At 45.6% G+C, this 24,781-nt stretch overlaps 1 protein-coding gene across 2 annotated transcripts; it reads left to right on the top strand.

Annotated features, from left to right (window-relative positions):
- The first annotated feature begins 917 nt into the window (after positions 1-917).
- Positions 918-23,452, top strand: LOC114787672 (RB1-inducible coiled-coil protein 1-like). 2 transcript variants are annotated; one of them, XM_028975432.1, is made up of 24 exons: positions 918-1,171; positions 1,498-1,586; positions 1,670-1,802; positions 2,455-2,581; positions 2,877-3,047; positions 3,273-3,475; positions 4,856-5,243; positions 6,571-6,741; positions 6,836-7,020; positions 8,288-8,474; positions 8,859-8,940; positions 9,026-9,090; positions 9,179-9,282; positions 12,402-12,528; positions 12,670-14,513; positions 18,901-19,096; positions 19,201-19,309; positions 19,386-19,635; positions 20,171-20,225; positions 20,337-20,384; positions 22,225-22,283; positions 22,384-22,511; positions 22,814-22,884; positions 23,206-23,452. In XM_028975432.1, the coding sequence occupies exons 3-24, from the start codon at positions 1,732-1,734 to the stop codon at positions 23,281-23,283; spliced, it is 4,719 nt and encodes a 1,572-aa protein (XP_028831265.1). In that variant the 5' UTR covers positions 918-1,171; positions 1,498-1,586; positions 1,670-1,731; the 3' UTR covers positions 23,284-23,452. The 2 variants fall into 2 exon arrangements, with proteins under 2 accessions (XP_028831265.1, XP_028831267.1); XM_028975434.1 differs by lacking the exons at positions 918-1,171; positions 1,498-1,586; positions 1,670-1,802; positions 2,455-2,581 and adding an exon at positions 2,584-2,722.
- The last annotated feature ends 1,329 nt before the right edge of the window (positions 23,453-24,781 follow it).

Raw genomic sequence — 24,781 nt, 5'->3', positions numbered from 1 at the left:
CTGCCCTCCTCCACACGACTAACCGAGACTATCACCACTTTTTAAGAAGCAGGTGAAAACCCTCCTATTCAAAAAGTATTACAGACAAATCTAACACTTACACACGCACATGCGTACACATTGCACAAACAATACAAAAATGTATAAATACATTTACCATTTTTTCTTCATATAGCACCTAACAATCTCTGAGCATGCTCTTCACTGACAAGTTAGTTTGTAAACTCAATATTCTATAGAAATCGAATGAGAATTGCTGGTGTCTTCCTCTTGTAAGTCGCTTTGGATAAAAGCGTCTGCTAAATAAAGTAAAGTAAAGTCAATAAAACAGCAAACACACTATAGTGTCTTGAAAGACCCACCTTAGTGCATTTCTAGAAATGTAAACAGATTACACATGAATTAGAGATTTAAATGCCTTTTTTAAAAAAGCAGCGTGGGGAGCGGCGTGTGGCACCTTCCCGGCCTCGAACCGGCAACCCGTTTCCTTACCTGCCAGGCCGCCACTGCCTACTGGTGTATTCAGTATATCCAGGAGTCACAGACAGATCAGTGTGAAGTGCTGTTTGAGTCGAACAGTTCTGTTAAACAGAATGAGACGTTCGTACTGCATACATATTATAAGTGGAGATAATGTTATATCATGGAGATGAAGAACAGGTCATATAAAGTGAGAATTAGAGCGCGGCGCGGCTCTTGGCCTGTTTTGTTGACGTCATCGCGTTTAAGCCTCCGTGACCTCTTGTCATGTTGCGGTCATCGCAAAGCTGCTGTCGGTAAATGTTGCCTGACCCAGGATCAGTCGTCCCACCCGAATCCTGCCCCGTCTGGCTGGGTCGGAGACAGCGCAGCTGGTCTGGGATCAGGAGGCCCACGGCGAACGGTGGTGTCCCAGAGTGCACTGCGCAGCGCAGTGACGACAGCAACGGCAACAAAAACACAGCAGCAGCATCAAGCAGCGGTTGCGGCGGGACGGGCTGCTCGCCGTGGCCGCGTATTAACGGTACCGGGGACCGCGGGACCGCGACGTCAGCGATGAGCTCACGGCCTCCTTGCTGCTTTTCTGCCTCGAACCAAGTTTCGGGCGTCGCGGAGCGGCTCTGACGCGTTAGCGGCGTGGCTAACGCTAGCGTCCCCGGCCGAAGCGGAGAATGACGGTGAACGCGGCCGGGTAAGGGTTGTTGACGGCGGTTCGCCACCTCGGCCGTTTTAGTTACACACGTCGGCCTGCGAATTTACTGTGTGTGTGGGTGAATATAATGATATTTAATCTATACGTGGGTGTGTACATGGACCGAAAACAAAGGGGTGACATTTACGTCGGGGTCTCTGCTGGGGCTACAGGCCCTTCGGACGGCGCTTTTATTAGCCCGTTAGCATAGCTCCCCGCATGCATGACTCAGCCCGAACGCCGCGTTTCTGACACCGGGACCAGTAGAATGTGACTCCCCGGGACCCGAGGTGTGAAGGGTGTGCTCTTTGTCGCCGTGTTCGCAGGCCTACTGAGCGCTCGTAGCCGCCGTTCATGCTCCACGTGGCGGACGTCGGTCCTTGTGCTGGCTGGACCGGACTGGCAGCAGGTCGAGGTACGTTTTCCGGACCAGTTCTCCGCGCCTCCGCTCGTCGCGTCTGCTTCTAACGCCCCCCGCTGTCCCTGTGTGTGTTCCAGCGCGCCGCGGAGCGACTCGATGATCCAGGAAGGGAAGAGGACCGAGTCTGGGAGAATTCAAAATGAAGTTGTATGTGTTTCAGGTCAACAATGGAAGCACGCTTACGTTTGACACCGAGCTGGCGGTCCAGACGTAAGCATTCTTTTTAAACTACCATCGTGTCCCTGAGCAAGACACTTTACTTGGCAGACACTTTTATCCAAAGCGACTTACAAGAGGAAGACACCTGCAATTCTCATTCGGTTTCTGTAGATATAGAGTTTTACGAAACTATGTGCCCTGATAAGACCAAACTTGTCAGGAATAGAACGTGCTGGGGAAGTTAAGTGCAAGACGAATTATAATTTTATATACTTTTTGAACAAGTGGGTTTTCAACTGCTTAAAGGTGGTTGTAGTCTCGGCAAGTCAAACGGAGCAGGGCAAGTTGTCCCACCAGCCAGGGACAAGAAAGGAGAATACTTAACCCTGAGTGTCTCCAGGGGGGGGGCTGTCCCTGTAACTACTGATTGTAAGTCGCTCTGGACAAGGGCGTCTGGTAAATGCTGCTGTAAATGTGCGGTAGCCTTTATTTACAACCACAGGCCCCCGTTTTGGTGTGTGATGACCGTGTCACCCTCAGCTTGTGGACACCTGTTAAAGGGGAAGTTCGGTCATGTAAACACGGGTCCGACCAATGAAACAAGCGGCGTGTGGTGGCAGAGGCCGTTTCTGCTGTGGCGTGGAGCTCACAGATAAGATGAGACGATTGTCTTAATGTTGGTTGTATCGCTTTATCGTTTCAGAGTGTTGGATCTCAAACATGCCATCCAGGCCAAATACAAGATTGCAACGCAACACCAGGTGCTGGTGGTCAACGGCGGGGAGTGCATGGCCGCCGAGAGGCGCGTCTGCAGCTACAGCGCGGGCACGGTGAGGAAATCGAGGACGTCGAGTGGCCGAGAGGAGAGCGGTTTCCCCAGATCCCAGAACCGGCTGCTTTTCCCTCGGGCCCTGTTCACTGTGCAAATATAGCACTTTTGGTCCTGCAGCTCAGATCTCGTCACAATAAAAGTACAATTCTTGGAATAAATGTTAGTCAGGCTGGTGCCACCACCGTGACAGTGTCTGGAGCCAGTTGGCCTGTTTCTCCGCCGCACCTTGAAGCGTCAAGGTGTCAACGCGCGACCGATCTTAACGTGTTCTTGCCGTCTGTCTCTCCCAACAGGACACCAACCCCATCTTTCTGTTCAACAAGGAGATGATCCTGAGTGACCGTCCCCCCACCATCCCCAAGACCACCTTCTCCATCGAGAATGAGATGGAGTTGAAGGTGGAGGAGTCCCTTATGATGCCAGCAGTCTTTCACACCGTTGCCTCCCGAACTCAACTCGCCGTGGTAACTCTCCTTTTTTACAAATTCTGGATCTCATGTTCATGACGTTTGATTATTACTTCTCTAATTAGTCCAGAGTTAGCGGCGCTTCTCATGTTGTTCATAGTCTTGTAGTTCTGTGAATTTGTTCATAATTCACAACAGAGATTATGTGATTTATCCTTCTAGACCGTTAATCATTTTGATTTTATTGATTTTTCTTCCTTCCCCTGCTCATGTAAAATGAAGGAAATGTTTGAAGTTGCCAAGAAGCTTTGCTCCTTCTGTGAACGGCTCGTTCATGATGAACATCTCCAGCACCAAGGCTGGGCGGCCATCATGGCCAACCTGGACGATTGCACGCTGTCCTACCAGAAGCTCCTCTGGAAGTTTGATACGGCCTACACCAACTATCAGCAAGACTTTGAGGAAATCAAACTAAAACTTACCAAGTGAGTGTCCGCTCTCTAGTGCTGCTACAGATTAATTTTTTGGGTAGATTGGTGCGTAGCGATGCTGCCACCCCGCTGGCCTGGCACGACGACAGTCGCTCTGTCCAATCAGGTTCCTTTTGGAGAAGTTGAAGCCCGCCTCATGCATGTACGTGAAAATATGCGGCGGTTCACTTGACTCCAGGTCCATTGATGCGCTGTATCAAGCACGATACTACAGTAAGCTTGATGTAAAATGCGTCAAATCGAACACATTCATGTTGCTTTCACAGCGGTGGCAAATGTGTCAAGGTGACCGTAGCACAAATAGCCTGTCGAAGAGTTAAAACAGGCCCCTGCCACCTCTGCAAGGACGTCTTGAAGTAAAAATACAAGATTGAATGGACAACTATAACATACATATTGCCTAGTATGGACTGTGATTTACTGTAACATTTATAAAAGCAATACACACAAATACAGAATAAAATCGTTGATTTACACACCTGTAAATCAGCCTAGTGGGTAAATCGCTTGCCTTTTAACCAGAAGACCCTGGTTCATATCACACTTACTACCATTGAGTCCCTGAGCAAGACACTTAACCCTGAGTGTCCCCAGGGGGGGGACGACTGTCCCTGTAACTACTGCTTGTAAGTCGCTCTGGATAAGGGCGTCTGACGAATGCTCTAAATGTAAATGTTCTCTCTGCAAAATGTCTGAACTATCGAAGATACAGTGGTCTCTCCTCAAATTTGGCTGTACCCTTTGACCTGCCATGGTTTTATAGCATGGTCCACAATTGTGGCCCTTATCTCATCAGAAACGGCCCTGTGTGTGGTTTTCTCTCCTCACACCACGCCCCCCGTAATCTTCTTGGTCTGGGCTGCTGGCCCCCGTTCATTTTCTGGCTGCGCTTCCACGCCGCGTTATGCTGCCGGTCCAGGAGCAGTTTTAGGGGCCTTTTTACGGGACAGCTCAGTGAGTTCTAATACCTGCCCCACCTCACCATAGTTTTAATAAGCAAACAATTTTTTTTTTTTTTTTTTGTAGAAACCTGTAAAATACACTTGACGGCCAATTATATCTTGTTTTAGCTGCAACAACTTGCACAATGAAAAAGACTTCTCTGGAGTGTAAGGCTACGCACAGGAGGGCTACACAATGCATTTTGATCATCATGACATAAGCAACCGCTGATGCAGGATATAGCTGGGAATTGCACACAAGCATCTGCATCACTGAACTAAAGCCAAATTTTAGTCAAATTTGAACATTTTTAGAATCGAAGAAGCAGTTTTGAGAGCTGCAATTCTGTTGTGAGAAATCCAGCTCCGTTTACTGTATAAATATGTAAAGTACGGTTGCCTCGGACCTTCAACTTGACTCTCGTTTCTCCAGGCTGGGCACCGCCGTCTCGGTAATGGCCAAAATTCCGCTGCTGGAGTGCCTGACCCGACACAGCTACCGCGAGAGCCTGGAGAAGTCCGGCTCGCCCGTGCAGAGGCCCGAGGAGGACGAGGAGCGGCCCGGCACCCCTGGCCCGGAACTCCCGCCGTCTTTCTCTGCAGCGGAGGAAGCCTTCGCCCAGCCCTCTGGCGCCCTCGAAGACGGGAAGATGAGCGACAGTGGCGACCTGACTGCGGCGCTGCAGGAAATGGACGCGCCCGGGAAGGGCGGGGCAAGCGGGCCGCTGTTCAACGTCACTCTGCTGGACTGGATTAACGTTCAGGACCGGCCCAATGACGTGGAATCTGTGGTGCGCAAATGCTTCGACTCCATTAACAGGGTACGGAACGGTTTGTTTTAATGCAGTTATTAGTGAAACGTGTCCTCTGTATTTAACCCATCACCCTTGGTGAGCAGTGGGCAGCCATGACAGGCGCCCGGGGAGCAGCGTGTGGGGACGGGACCTCGTGGCCAACCTTCCGGTTACGGGGCCGCTTGCCGCCGAACACCGCTACACATGCACGTGGAATTTTTGGGATTCTAACCAATATTTGTTCCTCTAGAGTTTCTAAAATAGTTTACATTGTGCTTTTAATGCAAAATTGATATTAATTGGCTGTCGAGCCCTTCTAATTTCTTTTTGGTTCCCACTTTTTCATTACCATGAAGTTTCCTGGGCTTCTACTTTATTCTACTTTCAAGGTGTGAAGTTGGTTCAGAGGTAGTACGGCGCTAGATGTTTTGATTACGCTGGCCCACCGCAGAAATATCCGCTCCCGGCGAAACTGACGGTCACCTGCCGTGAGCGCGAGAGCGGGCGGATCCTGTAAAGTCATTAAAATTTTACTAGTAACCCTTAAATCCAGAGTTTAAAAGGTCTTTAAAGTACTGCGGCCGCAGTAAATCAAACGAAACCTTCAGTCTGTCCGTAATCTGCCCGTTGCTGCGCACTTCCGGGTTTACCAAGTCAGTCACAGTCTGCGGTTAAATGTATATATCGCAATACAAATTCTACGCCATGTTGCACAGCCGTAGGCAACGTTTGGGTCTGTCTGTTGGCCTTTTTTGTCTCCTGACACGGCCACGTATTGACGGAATATCAAATATCACAATGTAGATGTGTGTTCTCACTTTTTTTTTTTTTTTTCTACAAAATTAAAAGCTATTTTCCATAATTTGACCACCTATTCCAATACATTTGGAAGAAAAAACGGTTTTACTACCACCGGTTAACCCCGTAAAATAGAAGAGATGCTATGAAAAGACGTTTTCCGGATCACATGACGTGACTCTTGCTATATGGAATGGCGGCGCTGCATGATATGAGCTGCTCTATCATGCTTTATCAGTTCAGATGAATGCGGCTCTTTCTGTCCCAGATCTACAGGGCCATTGCTTATCTTTTACAAACACTCATGTTGCTGCACGCGCATGCCTTATCGCCCCCCAGAGAGGGGCATTCGTGGTTTTTCGGGATTTGGCGTCGTGTACATAAAATACACGTGCTGTTAAAACTCTGTGTCCGACATGTACGACTGTGTTTCTGTTCTCTGGCTCTTCAGTTTTTTTTTTTTGTTGTTTTTTTTTTAAATATATATATTTTTTAAACTCTCCGATGACCTTTGTAGGACCCGGTGGGGAAAATAAATAAATTTTCTGTGCTGCAGCTGGATCCACGGGTCATTCAGCCTTTCTTGGGGGACTGCAGAGATACGATTGCCAAACTGGATAATCAGAACATGAAGGCGATAAAAGGCCTGGAGGACCGACTCTACGCCCTCGACCAAATGATTGCGAGCTGTAAGAAGTTAGTCAACGAACAGAAGGAACTTGCTCAGGTGAACACACATTTGCCGGGTCTTTATTGTTGCTCATACAGAGTGTCCTGGAGGTTGTGGTTGTTCCAAGACTCATTGTTGTTGTCTCTGGCAGGGATTTCTGGCCAATCAGAAGAGAGCGGAGAACTTGAAAGACACTTCTGTGCTGCCGGACTTGTGTCTCAGTCATGCAAACCAGCTGATGATCATGCTGACCAATCACAGGAAGCTGCTGGACATCAAACAGAAGTGCACCACCGCTAAGCAGGAGCTCGCCAACAACCTGCAAGTCCGACTCAAGTAAGGCCTCAGAGAGCGAGACTTGGGCAGGGATGCCAAGCTGATCTCTGGGAACTGACGTTAATGACGTTTTACATTTTCTGCAGAGAAAGAGGCCACGCCCTTACCAAGCACACTTTACAATCACTAGTTACCGGGACACTGCAACCCTCAGGGTTAAGCGTCTTGCTCAGGAACACGATGGTAGTAGGGGAACTTAGTTTGAACCTGGGTCTTTGTACCTTTCTGGTGTAAAACCCACCAGGCTACTATGAACCGGTACATCTAACATACGGGTTTTAAGATGTCTAGGTCCTGATCTGCATAAATATTTTAACGACTCTGAACCCAACTTTTTAAAAACTAAATATGTAATGTATTTCCTAAAAACTGCTGCGGCCACCTGCAGTTTTGGAAAATAAACAACAATTTAAGTGTATTTTATTTATTTAGTTATTTATTTTTATAGCTCGAAAATCGAAGATTAATCTGATCTTGTAACTTTTAAAATGCGATAATTTTATTTTATTTTTTTTTTCTTCCCCCCACACTCAAAATAAGTGTCGCGTGTACGCCTGCCACCCCCACCAGAGCTGCTAATCAGTTTGTTCAACTGAGTCATGTTTCAATTGTTTCATGGTTTGCCTATGTTGACCGTAAGTTGTGTAGATTTAGCATAGCTAACAGTGTTCTGGAAGCGTTCATGCCACCAACGTTCAATCTTCAAGACCCTCCCACAACTTAGCAAATTTTGCCTGTTTTTAGCATAAAAGTAAAAATTACGTGTGCCGTGCTATCTGCATTTTCGTGACTCCTGGTGATTTTCCTCTTTTGTGGAAACTGGGTCCAAATGGTTAAAGTTTGGAGATGACCAGAGGTTGAACAGGTATCTGCGTTTCCGTTGTAGGGTGGTAATAGCCTAGCGGGTAACACACTCGCCTGTGAACCGGAAGACCCAGGTTCAAACCCCACTTACTACCATCGTGTCCCTGAGCAAGACACTTAACCCTGAGTGTCCCCTGGGGGGGACTGTCCCTGTAACTACTGACTGTAAGTCGCTCTGGATAAGGACATCTGGTAAATGCCGAAAATGTTGTCTATATCACCTTAATAAATTTTTATTTTTACTTTGTCAGAGGAGTCTCCCGCATATTGATGCTTGCATTCACACATCCTGTCTTCATTTTACAAATTCCGGCTTGTGCACCAGATTTGAGTTTATGTAATCGAGCAGAAAGGAGCGACCCGAACGGAACTTTATCATTTTTTTGGTTTGGTTTTGCCCCAGATGGTGCTGCTACGTGATGCTGCATGCAGACCAGGACGGGGAGAAGCTCCAGGCCCTCCTGCGTCTGCTGACGGAGCTGCTTGAGAGGGTGCGTGTGGTGGAAGCTCTGAGCACCGTCCCACAGATGTACTGCCTAGCCGTGGTGGAGGTGGTCAGGAGGAGGATGTTTATAGGACACTACCGAGAGGTACGCCGCCGCTTTTAACCCATGAACCTTCACTGGTCTCATGGTTCCATTCGATTAGCGATGGATTGTGATGCGTGCTTCACAATAAACGCTGCGTGTAATGTTTTCATGTCTTAAAAACACGTTCAGCATTCAGAGGGAGAACTCCTGTCCGGAATTCTACTTTTTAACTAGAACACCAAGCAACGTCATTATGAAATAATCAATTATGAGATTTGTGTCCAGACGTATGGACTATTATGTTATGGCCATAGTTGCTCCTGCCCTGGTTCCAGTATCGTGAAGTAATTGGTTTGTAGCTCTTACAAACTGTAGTTGTATCTGCTCCACTGCGGGTGCTTGTGTGTACGAGTGGACGTTAAGAAGAGCTGCTCCTGTTTGCAGTGGGCGAATGCGCTGGTGAAGGACGGAAAACGGCTCTACGAGGCTGAAAAGGCTAAAAGGGAAACGTTTGGGAAGCTCTTCAGTGAGTAGCGCCGCTTCAGTCCGTAAATCGGGGCTCGCGTGCTCGGCCGCGCCGTGAATGTTTCCTGCTGTCTTCTTCTCCCCAGGGAAGTCTTTCCTCAGGAACCGTTTGTTTCGAGGACTCGATTCCTGGCCTCCCACATCATTTTGCGTGAGTGTTCAGTAAACCCGACTCTTTTGACGCAAGAGCAGCTTTTAAATGTGGATCCCAGTAACCATCTGTCTCCCCTCTCTGATAGACACGAAAGCCTCGCAAGTTTGACTACGAGCTTCCAGACATCTCGTTTGGTGACCTGCAGTATCTCAAGTCCTGTTGTCCACCTGAAGTCCAGCCTTTCCTCAGGTAGGCAGATTAATCCAGGCACTGAGCAAAGCACCGTCCCCACGCATGACGCCTGTCATGGCTGCCCACCGATTGGTTAAAAGCAGAGGGGACACCGTGTGCCGTGTATCACAACCAATACACTCACTTCACTTCATTCACACGGCACCCCTGTTTGTCAAAGGAGGGTACGCATACCCTGCGGCAATGTTGGGAGGACCGCAACCTTTCTTGTCCGAGGAGATAAAAAATAAGTCAATCTTTTTCACTAGGCCGTGGTCCTCCTCTTCACACGTACGCAAGATTCAGCACGTGTCCTTCATTCAAAGTCAAATTTACAAATTTTATTCGTCACATACACAGTCACACATGGTATGAAATGCTTTTTGCGACCGCTACAGACCACAGTATTGCAAATGATGCAAGTATACAATGAACCAATATGCAAATATTGCAAACTTAACCAAATATTACACTTTTATGTATTTAACATAAAATATGTGTAACAGTTGCGATGAAGGTGTGCAAATGAGTGAAAGACAATGTATAAGATTAAAAAAAAAATGTAGCAGAGATTTTGTGCAAAGAGTCCAGAGTGATTGAAAGTGTAAGTTCTATTTGTAGAATTCAGAACTCACACATGCACATAAGGGGGTTCAGAAAGTATTGCAGCCATTTGCTAAAACCATTTAAGCACCCCATATTGACAGACAGAATTGTTGACATTTTGGCAGATTTATTAAGAAAGAAAAACCTGAAATATCACATGGTCCTAAATATTCAGACCCTTTGCTGTGACACTCATATATACAACTTAGGTGCTGTCCATTTCTTCTGATCCACGAGATGATCGGGGGGAGTTTTGCAGGGCGACTGGTTGCAATCGAGGGAAAGATTAATGGAAGAAAATTAAATGATTTTAGCAAATGGCTGCAAAATAACAATGAAAAGTTAATTGGGTACTGTGTGTGTGTCTTGCAAATAAATTAGAGCTGTTATCGGCACTGAAATGTTATCCCTGGCCAAGCGGAATCCAACCAGACCCGACAAATTGCAAGCCAAATTAATATTTTATTAAAAATGAACAAATTTACAACATTACAAGCAGCGAATCATACGCAAAGGATTCATACTATAGACTGGATATTTCTGTTTCTTCAAATTCTTCCAGACAGTTCCTTCGATAGCTCAGTTGATCGTGCGGTGGACAGTAGATATACTGCTGGTGATCTTTAGATCTTTTGGAGACGTTTTTGACAAGCCCAGGTCTGGCAGACCCCGCAAGACAACTGCTCGAGAGGACCGTTTGTTTGCTCGGAAATCCAAGGCCAGCCCATTTTCCACTGCAGCAGAGCTCCACGAGACCTGGTCACCCGAAGTCCCTTTGTCAACCAGAACAGTTTTGTCTGATGCTGTCTCGAAATGGCCTCCATGGTTGAATCAGTGCTCAGAAGCCAGCACTAAACAAAAGACAATTGAGAAACCGTGTGGCATTTGCCAAGGCCCACAGCTTGCTGAAAGGATGGATGCTGGGTCAGTGGCAGAAGGTGGATTGTTCAGATGAATCCTCTGTTGAATTACACCACAGTCGCTGCAAATATTGCAGGAGACCTACTGGAACCCGCATGGATCTGAGATTCACCCAGAAAACAGTGAAGTTTGGTGGTGGAAAAATCGTGGTCTGGGGTTATATCCAGTATGGGGGTGTGTGAAAGATCTGCAGGGTGGAAGGCAACATCAATAGTCTGAAATACCAAGAAATCTTAGCTACCTTTTATATTCCCAACCATAAAAGAGGCCAAATTCTACAGCAGGATGGTGCTCCATCACATACTTCCATCTCCACATCAAAGTTCCTCAAGGCGAAGAAGATCAAGGTGCTCCAGGATTGGCCAGCCCAGTGACCAGACATGAACATCATTGAGCATGTGTGGGGTAGGATGAAAGAGGAAGCATGGAAGACAAAACCAAAGAATATTGACTCTGGGAGGCATGCAAGACTGCTTTCTTTGCTATTCCTGATGACTTCATCGATAAATTGTATGAATCCTTGCCAAACCACATGGATGCAGTCATACAAGACATTAAATTTGGATTTCACAGCACCACTACTTAATTTGCTGACATTATTGTATTTGTAGTAAATTTGTTCAATTTCTGTATAGGCGACAAAACCTGTCTTGACTAAATTTGATCTTTGTCTTATCTAACACCAATAGATTAATTAAAAGTCAGGTTAACAGGTGTTTCTACAAAATAGATAAGCAACAAGACTTTTGTCAGGGACTGTACACTTCCAGATACCTGATAACATACTGACCATTTTGCACATCAACTCATCTTTGCACATTTCTGCTCATTTTGCACGTTTGTCTTGTCTTGTGTGTCCTGTATGAAATATCCAGCATGTCCACTTACAAGCATCCTACATGATTTTGTGTTTTTCATTGTACAGAAAAGTTTTTTTTTCTTATAGAGATACTGTACAGTATCATTTAGCTTTAGTTAGTATAGTTTAGTGTGTATGTACATATTTTTCTTTCTTTTATGATTGTACTATGGGGGGGGGGGGGGGGGTCTGTGTGAAACGCTATTTCAATACACTATACTGTGTAGAATGTTGTACTGACAAACCAATCAGGCTGCCCACTGCAATGCCTGTTGAAAATTGCTGTAGTCTGCAGACCAATTCTTTGAACCGGCAGATGCAAAACCGGAAAAACCGAAAACCAGTGCTAATTGGTATCAAAGTAGATACTTATTTTAAATCTCAATTAATATCTGAGTACCATGAAAGTCCTCAGGGTAGTAGTGTGTGGGGACTGTACATTGATCACGGGGACCTCAGTGGTACCATGACTTCCTCGCCCACTAGGCCGCCACTGCATTTATAACATTTACCAGACGCCCTTATCCAGAGCGACTTACAATCAGTAGTTACAGGGACAGTCCCCCCCTGGAGCAAGTTGGGGTTAAGTGTCTTGCCCAGGGACACAATGGTAGTGATTGGGGTTTGAACCTGGGTCTTCTGGTTCATAGGCGGGTGTGTTACCTACTAGGCTACTAGCACCCCTATGTGAATAAGCTTGATGTGTTTTTGGGAGGGTTTTTCAGAGTTCCCTCTCATGCTTCGCCCTCAGGGTTCCTGCACTGTGTGACTTTGAGCCTTTAAATCGGCACGTCGAGATGCTTCACCAACTGGTTCAGGCTGCACAGAGTGTGGATGACATGTCTCAAACCATCACCAACCTGCTAAGTGAACAAAGGGTATTGAATTATTATTATTATTATTATTATTTTTGATTTTTTTGCATTTTACGTTCTGATGTTTTAATCTGTTTTGATCATCATTTAATCAATGATTTCATGTCTCTGCTAAATAAAGTTATTCTGCTTTTCCTGCACTAGGCCTCAAGCAGCCAGAGTACACACAAGTCCACAGCATTAACGCCGCGATCCGAAAGCACAGTAGGGACCATCTCTACCTCCTCAAAAACGCTGTCTTCTTTGAGCCTCCAGGGCCCTTCGTGCCAGCCTCTGTCCATGCCTGCCCCGCTTGAGGACCTGTCCCCTGACAGCATAGACGCCCACACTTTTGACTTTGAAACGATTGGCCACCCCAACATGGACCCTGTTTTACAGCAGGGCTCCTTGGACCTGGACTCACTGGCAGAAAGCCCCGAGTCGGACTTCATGTCGGCGGTGAACGAGTTTGTGATCGAGGATAGCCTGGCGTCCCCGAACCCCATCAGTGACCCCACTAGCCCTGAGATGATGGGCGAGTCTCTCTACTCCTCCGTTATCGCAGCAATCGACAACAAGCGCATCCAGGACACCACCACGCTGGAGCAGGAGAAGACGCTGGAGCAGGAGAAGACGCTGAAGCGGCGCGTTGACCGGTACCGCGCCGTGGCCGAGGAGTCCCAGAAGAACCTCCGCCGTGTCAGGGACGACCTCTACCACTTCCGTGGACTGGTCCTGAGGGAGCAGAGAGACTTTGGCTTCGCCCTCAAGACCACCACCATCGAAGTGCGGAACGTACTCAACAGCATCCGCTACTGCCGTGAGGAGGAGCTCCAGGAGAGCCACCAAAACGAGCTTCAGAACTTGAAACGAGACCACGAGCAGCAGATGATCCTGCTCACTAGTGAGCTGGAGTCCGACCGTAAGATCGTTCATGACGTTCAAAGGGCCATGCTGGAGCTGGAGGGGCTGGTGGAGCGCAAGGAGAAGGATCTCGCCCAGCTGGAGAACGAGCGGGAGCGAGCCGTGGGTGAACTCCAGAGTCGCCACGGTCAGGAGGTCCAGGACCTCCAGCGCAGAATCTCTGAGCTGGGTGAAGAGCTCCAAGCCACCACACGTTCTCGGGACTCGCTGGCCGGCCAGCTGGAGAACCTGCACTACGAGATCGAGCGGGCTCACCAGAAGGTCAGGCAAGAGATGGAGGAGGCCGAGAAGTGTCACCTCCGGGAGCTGGAGTTGCGACTGGGACAGCAGCATGCCTCAGAGATGGACACCATCCAGCAGGAGCAGCAGAGAGCTCTTGACCTGCTGACCCAGGAGAACCTGGTCAAGCTGAAAGAGCAGATTGATCTCCATAATCAGGAGTTGAGGGAGCGAGAAGCACGCCTCAACGACCTGGAGGAACGCGTCTCTGAGCTGTCTGAAGTGCGCTGTAAGCTTGAGGTGGAGATGGCCCTCAAAGAGGCGGAGATTGAGGACGTGCGGCTGCAGTGCCAGGAGGCCAAATGCCAGCAGGTGGAGCTTGTGAAGGCTCAAGTGGCGTCTCAGACCGAGGCCCTGCAGAAGGACGTGGACTGCCTGAACCTCCAGCTGCAGCGGAAGAACGAGGAGTATGAGGTGGGCCTGGCCGAGCTGCGGACCCTGCTGAGGATGGAGAAGGACCACTGTATCTCCGAGCTGGTGGAGCGGCACGAGGAGGAGAGAACCGCCCTGCAGCGGAGGACGCAGGACATGGACCGAGCCTGCGCCGAGCGGCTGCAGGCCCTGCAGCGCAGCGAGCACGAGCACGAGGAGCGGCGGAGAACTTTCGAGGAGCGCGAGCAGCACTTGAGGACTGTTATCAGCGACTTGCAGGCGGAGAACGCGCTCCTGTCTGAAAAACGTGCACAGAAGGAGGAGGCCGATGCCTTAAGAGACTTTGAACTCCAAAAAGAGGAAATTGAGAAAAGACTGTTAGAAAAAATTCGACTACTTGAAAATCAGCTCCAAGAGAGACAATCTACTGACAGGTTGGTGTCACAAGAGCCTCTTGGCTGCTGCACGGGGTTCCTGGTACATAACACGCTTCTGGGAGCAAACTCCCTATCATACAGCACATATGCTGTATTCTGTCCAAAACCTGCTTTTAGCATTGGAACTTTTACTTTACTTAGCAGACGGTCTTATCCGAAGCGACTTACAAAGAGAAGACACCAGCAGTTCTCATTCGGTTTCTATAGGTTTTGAGTTTACAAACTAAGAGCCCTGATAAGGCCCAACTTGACAGGAATAGAACATGTTAGGGAGTTGTTAAGTGCTAGACAATTTTTATTTTTCATTTTTTGTAAGTGTGTTTTAGGGTTAGACTCGTTTGAAATTTTTTTTTTTTTTTTTTTTTTTTTTTTAACATGGGTTTTCAAATGTTTCTTAACTTTTAAAGTCTGGAGCACTACGCATGTTCAGTCAAAAAATACTGTCATAGACTTAACACGCGTCTTAAATGTGCAATGTGCTGAGGAAAATTAGGGGAAAAGAACAGACTAACAGAAATAAGAATCTGTTGTTATCTATAAGCCTACACGTTAGTGACGTGGCCACACAACCCTAAAGGCTGAGAGTTTGAATCCCGGCCAGAAAATCGCCTGGTTCAGACGTCTTTTTTTTTGTTTTTTTTTTTTTTCTCCCTCTCTTCTCATTTTGGACTAATGTGAAGCCATTTTCAACGCAAAAAATAGGTGTGGTTTTTGGAACCCCACGGTAAGACTATAAAGTCGTGATGTAGATCACTGGACACTCAGAGACTGATAGAGCTTTTCCTCCATTCCCGCTTTGTGTGTGTCTGTGTGCTTCAAAGCAGCAAACCGAACACTCGCCAGCTTTGATCCTATTGGTTGTTAGAGGCGTGTGAACCTTCACTGCTCTGTAGATTTGATTACGATTATCAGTGCCTCGATATCGATGCACCACGATGCATCCTGCAAATTTTCTACATGGTCACATGATGTCTCCAAATACATGAGGTCTCGTACGCCTGATCGATTTGTTACAAAATGTTTGTATTGTTCTCTTCCAAGATGGCTACCTGTAACCACTAGTAACATTTTAAAATGTCTAATTTCACTGCAGTGACAGAAGGTAAAGAACTGAACCGAAATTATTGTTCTTCTGTAATACAAATTAATAATGAATAAGTACATTTCAGTTTTTCAATGTTTTATCAACTAACAAGTCACAGCATAGAAATTAGACGTTTTCTGTATGAAAAGGTTACAGGCAAGTGAACAATACAAAGATTACAGAGTACAAGGCCTCTATGGTCAAGATTAAATCATATTTGAAAACAATTTGATGTAATTATAGACCTGATTTATAGAGCCATCGTTTGTATTAATCTGTAATACCTTTCTATTAACATTATTATTAATTCAGGTCAAAATTGAACAGTTGCATGTCAAAACGTTTATTCAAATATAAACAGTGAACAGCAATACTGAGTGTTAAAATCAGTATTGTGGCATCTTAGTTTAAAACCCGTATTCTTTACGGCAAAAATTTTTAATGCTGAGTTTAAAAGCTGAATTAAAGTAAACATCTGATTTCACATGAGCCTGATGGGATTGTTTAGACTGTACAGGTTGAGAACTGTACACTGTGTGTGTGTTCAGTCCGCGCTCCCCTGACTCCACGGACGTCTGAACCAGGCGTTTTTGACATTGACGTGACGTGATTGACATTGTGAAACAGCACAGCACATGGTGACACGGTGAGACGTGTCCTCAGTATTTAAATCACCCTTGGTGTGCAGCGGGGAACAAATCTAAAGTTACAATACCATTTTGAAGGCTTCAGCGATGTATGAACTCGTGACCTCTGGTGCACGAGGCCAGTGCTCATGCCTCTGAGCTATGAAGGAATAGTTTTGGTTTTAAACATCTTAATTATGCATCAGTTTCCAAAGCCTTTTCACCTAATTAAAGCCTCCAGTTCATGAATCAATACTTCGGCGTCTTCGTCGGAATCGTTGCGCATGTCCAAGGCTTTTCTGGCCAATGCGCTGGCCTCAAAATGCAGTCCTGTCTCGTCGTAACACTTGGCGATGTACAGTTTTATTCTCATGGAGGAGCCGCCGCTGAGCTTATCTGCCTCGAGGAAGTTGTCCAGTGCCTCGTGTATTGAGGACGAACCCTGATAAGAAACGTACGAGTTGGCCGTGTCCGTTAGCTCCCTTCGCGTGGCCATGTTGTAGCACCAACGCCCCAGCAGGTATGAGCAGACCGGATCCTTGCCACCCAGCGCGAAGAATCTGTCCAGATGCTTTTTTAGTACGTAGTTGGCATCAATTTTCTTGAACGTGTCGCTATGTTGAATGTTGAGGCTGCTGAGGATCGCGTATTGCTTGTGACATTGAGCACTTAGTTCATGTTTGAACAGCGCAGACTTCGCCTGGTTTTATAACTCGTCGGCATATTTCTCCTTCTTTTCGGGGTCCTCTGTGATGTCGTGCAGGTCTTTGTAGGCCCGAGCCAACCTCCACGCGTGCTCGGGGTTTTTACGATAAAATATCTTGTAGGCGTCGAGTAGGTAGAATGCCTATATCTTTGCTCTCTAGCCACCTTGGTGCAAAAGGTCAACCTCACAGAGTAGCGCTTTTAGCTTTTCATCTTCATCCTGGTCCTTATTTCCATCGCCCGGCTGCTTTGCACCTGGAACTTCTGCAGTGTCGCTGCCTGCACCAAGTTGTGCTGGCATCATCAGGGGCTCTTTCTCTTATTGTCTACACATCTTCTTGTACGCGTAATAACAAGCCAATCCGGTAACGGCTGTGGCACCAATACCCATCAGCCCCTTGTACCCGATTTTGTCCATAATAGTAGCCTTCATGTCATTCAAAAGCTCTATTGTCTTTTGCTGAAACATCTTTAAAGTATTGCTCAAAAATGTTTTAATTCTTTTAAATAACCTCTCCACTTTGGTAAGCAACAAAGAAAATTCTTTAGTAGTGTTATTCAATACTAACATAATAAGAATCAAATATTCTTGACTGTCGACTGCACTTTAATTTGAAATCTCTCCACTTCAGAACTAAGCCCATTTAATCAACCGTTCTGTTAAACATGTATGGGGGGGGGATTATGAAACTTTGGTTAACCTATTTGTACTTTTATTTTAATAAATAAAAAAAAAGTGATGTGCCCTCTGCTATAGCCCATCTGAGTACAAAGGTACAAAATAGTACAAAGAAAATACAAATAAACAGTTCCCGTATTCCTAATAATCCGACTTAAACAGTTCCGTATCCAATTTCCGTCAGATTCTGAATTTCAAACACCGTTTCAACGCAGTCATCCCTCATTCTGTCGCGTGAGCGAATGATGCAAAATAATCTCTCGCACGTGTGCGCTTGTTTTGCTTGCTCTATTTTTCGGGATATTGTATTTAATTTGCGGGCTTCCGGGAACTTCCAGGAGACTTGGGAGTAATGTTAAAAAATTCCCCCCATAATCATCAAGATCGTATAAATGCCCAACCCTATAACACAGGCTACAAATAGGTTAGTAATCGTAAAAATACGACACCTTGTAGACGCTCCGGGTCCGCATGGAGAAGTGCAGTTCACGTGAGGATGCGCGTCTTTTTTACGCGTCTATACCTTGATTTTGCTCCAATGCTGCGGAGTGTAAAATAAAAAAACTTTTAAAATGGCCTTCAGTTAAAACAGTCCGTGTAAAACCGTACCTGTGCTGCATAGTACTCTACAAAGCGAATGTGAAACGATAGTTGATGGGCTTTGGTGACCTAGTTCTTTAATAAAAAAAAGAAGCCTTGAGAATTTTTTTTTTTCGAATCAAATCCTTTGAGTTTTCTCGCGTAAACGTTTCTATGAAATCAGAAAATCACCGAGCGATGTCGTTCTGCACTGCATCCGTGCAGAATAGTCTACGTCGATGCAAGAGATATATTTCGACACCCATACTAAGCGCTTATACTGAGTAAGGGGCAGGGACTCCACCGGATCAGATCGGTTAGTCCACCAAATTCTTTATTTTTTTTTTTTTATTTCTCAAACTGTTCCTGAAGAGGGAAATCCCGGCGCCATGAAGAAGCGGTGGAGTGCTATCAGTCCACGTGGGCGTCTGAAAATCGAATTCGAACCTCCTCCTCCTGCAATATTGAATGTACTGTGCCGGTTTTATTAATGGAAGAATACCTTCCTCATTCTCTCCTCCCTCCGCCTCTCATTTTGGTGTCTGTCTAACATGACTTGATTTTTGAATCGTTCGTTTTCACGCTAAGGCTTTGTGGTTTTGAATGAGGATCTGCGGGAGATACCAGAGTTTGGTTTATTGTGTATTTACCAGGATTCTCTTGGGGGAAACATCTCACCGCACCAATGATTTATGTACCACCATGTTTCAGAGCTGCAGGCCTGGCCGGCGCGGAGCGGCCGTTGGAAGGTGACACCCCCACCCAGCCTGCACGGTCTCTGGATGATGCCCTGCAACAGAGGCTCCAGGAGGAAGGAACCTCTCTCCTGGCCAAGCTGGAACTCCTGGAGAAGCAGAAGAACGAGGAGATCCAGAACATGAAGACGGCGCTGATCGCTGAGCAACAGGTTTACCTTCATTAATTCTACCTGTGAACCAGTCAACTTGCATGATAATAAGAATGATGATTTATATATACTATTGCTGTGGTGGTACGATCTTTCCCTTTTAGACAAACTTCAACACAGTTCTGACGCGGGAGAAGATGAAGAAGGAGCAGATCATTAATGATCTGACTGAGAAGCTGCGGAAGGTCACGCAGCAGCAGGAGAATGATAAAGGTGTGTGATTTGTGAGGAGTAATATCTTCATCTACTCGATTGAATCTCAATTTGTCTGCATTTTTTTTATATACAGCTCTAATTGCCACTTTGTCAGAAGACCGTGCCTCGATGCTGCAGGAGAAGAAGCAGCTGGAGGAGGAGCTTAACCGCCTAAGGAGCACCGCCCTCGTCTCCTCTACATATTTCACAAATCCCATTGCTATGGAGGCTGCTGGAGCCACCGGTGACGCGCCCGTTGTCCCTGACCCTGACAGACTGGCGGCCGGCATCCGTGATGACGAGAGAGTGGACTCTGCCGTGGAAGCCAGCATGATGGCACTGCAGTAAGTGCTCCTGCAGATGAGCCCGCCCACAGCTCCTCCCAGGGCTTTTTCTCAGCCAATCACACGTCACTCTGAAGCTCTGAGCCAATTATAAACAGTTTTAAATGATCTTAAGAGAAATTTTGCCCTTCCTTCCATCGTACACACACACACACACACACACACACACACACACTGCCAGACGTTGCAAGAGAGCTGAGGCGACTCTACGCCGGGTTCCACATTATTATACAATCATGCTGCTGAAGTTTTGGGGAAATGTCTCAGGTTTTTTTTTTTTTTTTTTCTCATATTGCTTGAAAATGCTTCTTCAATACATTTTACTTTAATTGGACTCACCTGGCAAAATCATTTCAGTCATAAAGAGCCACACAATACCATCCAGGGGTTTAATCGTAAAACACAAAAATATGACATTTTCCACACAGTTTTTGTCACAATTTGCACAATAATTTGGAAAGTGGTGTAGATGAATGAGTGCTCCATGATCCATGGCTCTTACTTCAGGCCACTGATTTTATTTTTTTCCTCTCAGTGACAATACACTACTGTTATCAGAGGAGAAGCAGCGGATCCTCATCCTGGAACGGGTGAGCATCCTCTCCAAGTCAGGCCTCTCTGTTTGGCCACGAACACGTTATGTGTAATAATCGTCGATGGTGACTACTTTTGTAAAAGTGTCTTTCCTCTTCATTTTACAGACTTTGCATATGAAGGAGGAAGAAAATAAACGGCTGAGTCAGAGACTGGTAAACGTTTTCTCCCTTTTCCTTACAGAACGAGCTGCAGACAAATCACGTTCGAAATCGCTTCTTTTCATATAAACTTGGACAGAGGCGAGCAGGTAGACAGAGTGCATGTGTAGCGGCGGAGTAGAGCCTTAATCAGGCCATGAAAATGAGACCGGATCCCAACAAGTGTCAGCGGGTTTCTGCCAACACTACTGCACCAACAGGCCTCCTGTGTGTTACGAGTCTTTTATACATTTTTACATTATTTGTCGCGGTCAACATTTTGTTACCACACCTCAGACTTTGCTTTTGTTGCCAGTGCAACCAGAACGTTATCGGCATCGGCTAGTCATCTTTTAGGAATTCAACTCTGAAAAAGCGTGATGCATCTATTAAACACATTACATGCAGGGTAGGGCTGCAGGATTATGGCCAAAATGATAATCACGATTTTATCAGTTTTGTAATGATGATTATTCATTATTTTCGGTAAAACACATTTTTATTGCGCTTTCTATTTTAATCAAACAGTAAGTGAACAAGGCTTTCAGTTCAAAATGAAACCTCAACTAAAAATAACCCAAATAATTACATAAAATGTACAAAGGGCTGACAACAATAAATAGAATTGCAGAAAAAAATGCAGAAAAGGCACATACTACAAGGAACAGAAACGGCAGCCAACATTTTTCTTTATTTTTAAAACTTTATTTTTCATATTTAATATGAAATAATATTACAGAACTTTGCTCAGTGGCACCTTGGTGGTTCGGGATTAGAACCGGCAACCTTCGGATTACGGGGTTGACCGCTAGGCCACTGCTGCCCTGTGACATTCTGGTCTCATGATTCGATTCGATGCATCCTACAAATTTTCTGCATGGTCACATGATGTCTCCAAATACATGAAATACAGAAAAATGTTTGCATTGTTCTTTTCCAAGATTGCTGCCTGTAACCACTAGTAACTCTTCAAAATGTCTAATTTCACTGCAGTGACAGAAGGTAAAGAACTGAACCGACATTATTGTTCTTCTGTAATACAAATGAATAACGAATAAGTACATTTCAGTTGGTGTAATTAAATGATGGTTTTATAAATCAGGTCTATATTTTAATGTCTAATACCTGAGTGGGGGAGAAAAAAAATCAACCCTGGCGTTATTCTGACATCTTAGTTCAAAACAGAATGTCTCCGGGAAACTCGTTGTCAGGACTCCGAGGAACAGAAAATCGCTGTGAATAGCTTTCCTCTGCTGTGTTTCTTTTTATTATTCTTCTTTTTTTTTTTTCGTCTTATTTGCTAAACCTCCTCTCAGAAGAACATTATCCCCAAAGACCCCCGAGGTGAAAACCTGCAAATTCGCTCCGTGGCAGCGCGAAGCAAACACAGACTTCTCAACGGCGGTTAATTAGAACGCGGCACTCGTGTAATTCAATTAGGTCTCCCTGCGGACTGCTGGCACAGCCCTTATTCACCTCCTTAACGGTCACGGCAGCGGCACCCCTGAACCCCCGAACCCGAGGCGGTCAGATCAAGTTAATGCCAGGGAGCGATGTTACAATCCGACTGAGAATCCGTAGGAAGTGGCTGCAGTCGGGAATATGGATATATTCCGGACACGAGGGGGGCTTCAAATGAAGAATATGAGGTGTTTAAATTAACGACCGCTTTAGTAAAACGATGAAGGATCGGCCCTGTGTGTGGCCGCGAGTCGCTGCCTGCTGCCACTAGATGGCAGAAGAGACAAAGTTGTCTGATGCCCCGGAGCGGCATGGCGGCTCCGTGATGTTTTGTGACCACCTTTTTTTTATTTTTTATTATAATTGTTTTGAGGCCGGTCTCTTTATGTTGCAGATGTCACAGAGCATGTCTTCAGTGTCCTCGAGGCACTCTGAGAAAATCGCCATCCGAGAGTGAGTCCCAAAGCGCTCGTTCGCCACTGAAATATTGTTTTTTGTTGGTTTTTTTTTTGGTTTTGCCGGCCACCCTGAGACCACCCCCTCTGTCCGTCAGTTTTCAGGTTGGGGACCTGGTACTAATAATCCTGGACGAGAGGCACGACAACTACGTCCTGTTCACGGTGGGGCCCACTCTGTACTTCCTCCACTCGGAGTCGCTCGCGGCGCTGGACCTTAAACCAGGTTGGTTACCCTACCAGGTGACCGTAACTACATTACAAAACACCGTTACGCCTCATTTCTAGACTCGCGGAGCAACTTTTAAACTCCAGCGCGGTAGAAACTCCGACCTCGTGTTTATCCAGGGTGCTTTGTGTATCCCACGCTGCTTTGCTAGCAGCTCTTTTGAACACCTCCTGTAGATTGGCTGTGTCACAACATGATGCAACGCACGGTAATATGTCTGTTAGGCGCTGTGGGCTGATTGATGGTCTACATGTAAGGAAAATGGAGTGGATTTGAATTTATGATTTGTATTGTTCCAGCATCAGGGGCATCGCGTAGACCTTGGGTTCTCGGGAAGGTCATGGAGAAGGAATATTGTCAAGCCAAAAAGGTAAAATGAAGAGCATTGTTGTTTTTAATGTCATTGTTCTAACATTCCATTGTGGTTTAATGTTTAGCTCAAATAATAATTTACTTTGTGCTTACTGCAGCAAAATGATATTGAGCCTGTTAAGTGTATAAAGTTTTTTATTATTATTATTATTATTTCTCATTATAATAATTGTAATTTTGCTTGATGGCATTGGTTTTTATTGTAGACAGTTATTAACCTTTTTGTCCCTTTTTTGTAAATTATGTAATTGTTCAACAGCCATTGTCTTAAATTGTGAACACGATTCTCATAATCACATTTCCTTTGTGCTCCTCCCAGGCTCAAAATCGGTTTAAAGTTCCTCTGGGCACCAAATTCTACCGAGTGAAAGCCGTTCCATGGAACAAGAAAGTATAATATCACAGATTTAAAAAGCGGAGATGTTTATATTGCTTATGTTTTAATGAATCTTACATCATTAATTCTGTTCTCATCGTATAAAATAAGAGGAGGGTAGAAATCTTCATCATCATCATCACGCCCATGTTTTTGGCTTTGAGTTGCAAAACCCTTTTTTTTTTTTTTTTTTTTTTTTTCTCCCCCAGAATCCTTTCTTTTTTTTTTTTTTGTTATTCATCCAGAGGATTTAAAAATTGTGGACCAAATACTATTTCTTTATTAGGGAATGTCCTACACGCGTTGGCGGAAGAGCCAGCACACCTTGTCTGTATAATGAACTAAAAGTATTTGGATGTTCTATATATTAGTTGACATCATTATTCGCATTGGGCCATATTTGTGGAAAAATACTGTATCATAATCTGCCTAACTACTTTGTAAGGTTCTGAAAGTATACATTTATTATAAATGTCAATGGAGGAATGTTCATGGCATGCATGTAGATGTTCTATTTTATTTAATTTTACTTAACCAGGTCTGTCTTGTAGTTGAAGATGTAAGTTATATGCTGTTTGTTACTCACAGTGCCGGGTGGCCCTCCGTTCGTAATGAAATGTACATTTTTGACCGACTGCGGTGAGCAGCACTCACCACCATCCTTTAAAAAAAAAAAAATGCACTTTTGAAGAAACACAAAACAAACCAACAAAATAAAAATGGAAAAAACAAAAAAAACTGAGCTGCTGGACAAGTAAAGCAGCGCGTCCAACTCCCCGTCATGGTAGAGCGGAATATTCCGCGATCGCGGCTGTGTGTCTGTGTCCTCATCAGAACGGTTACGCCATTTGTACATTACTCATGCAATCGCCCGGGTTCAAGCGACTGTATTGTAACAGAGACAATAAAGGTGGGGGTCCCCAACACGCCCTGGCAGAGCGGGCTGTGCAGAGTGTGGTGCTTCGCTCCTCTCACACGGCTAAATAAATACCATCAACTCCGAGGTCTTGCTCCACTCCTTTTTATCCTTCTCTATATATATATATATATATATATTTTAATACGGAATTATTAGACATTTCTGTTCATTGCGCGAACCATCTTGCCTAATTCTGACATCGTGATAGGAGGAATCGTGACCCGGGCGCAGGGCCGCGTTCGTCACATGCCTGGTTTTATGTCTGGTTGCCTGGATACGAGGGGTGGCTCAACTTGGCCTGGTCTCCACATCCTGAGGGAGAGAACATGTGGCCGCCGTTCATCTCATTAGCATTTAAGACATGATTTAAACAGTGCAAACACGTTACACCCCCATAACGCTGGCCCGCAACACAAATACATTCTGCAAAATAAATACGCCGCGCAACTTTCCCTGCTTCCCTGGAGAGCCTTTTAAAAATCTGACATCGGCAGCAGATAAGCAATCGCCCGCCATCGTGTACCCCTCAAACGGACCATGCTGGGTACCTCAGGAATGGTGACCAGGTTGAGGAATCAAGGCCGTCGGACCGCCCTGGGT

Source organism: Denticeps clupeoides, chromosome 4 (genome assembly GCF_900700375.1).
Source record: "Denticeps clupeoides chromosome 4, fDenClu1.1, whole genome shotgun sequence".
Taxonomy (NCBI): domain Eukaryota; kingdom Metazoa; phylum Chordata; class Actinopteri; order Clupeiformes; family Denticipitidae; genus Denticeps; species Denticeps clupeoides.
This window is presented reverse-complemented; position numbering and strand designations above follow the sequence as displayed.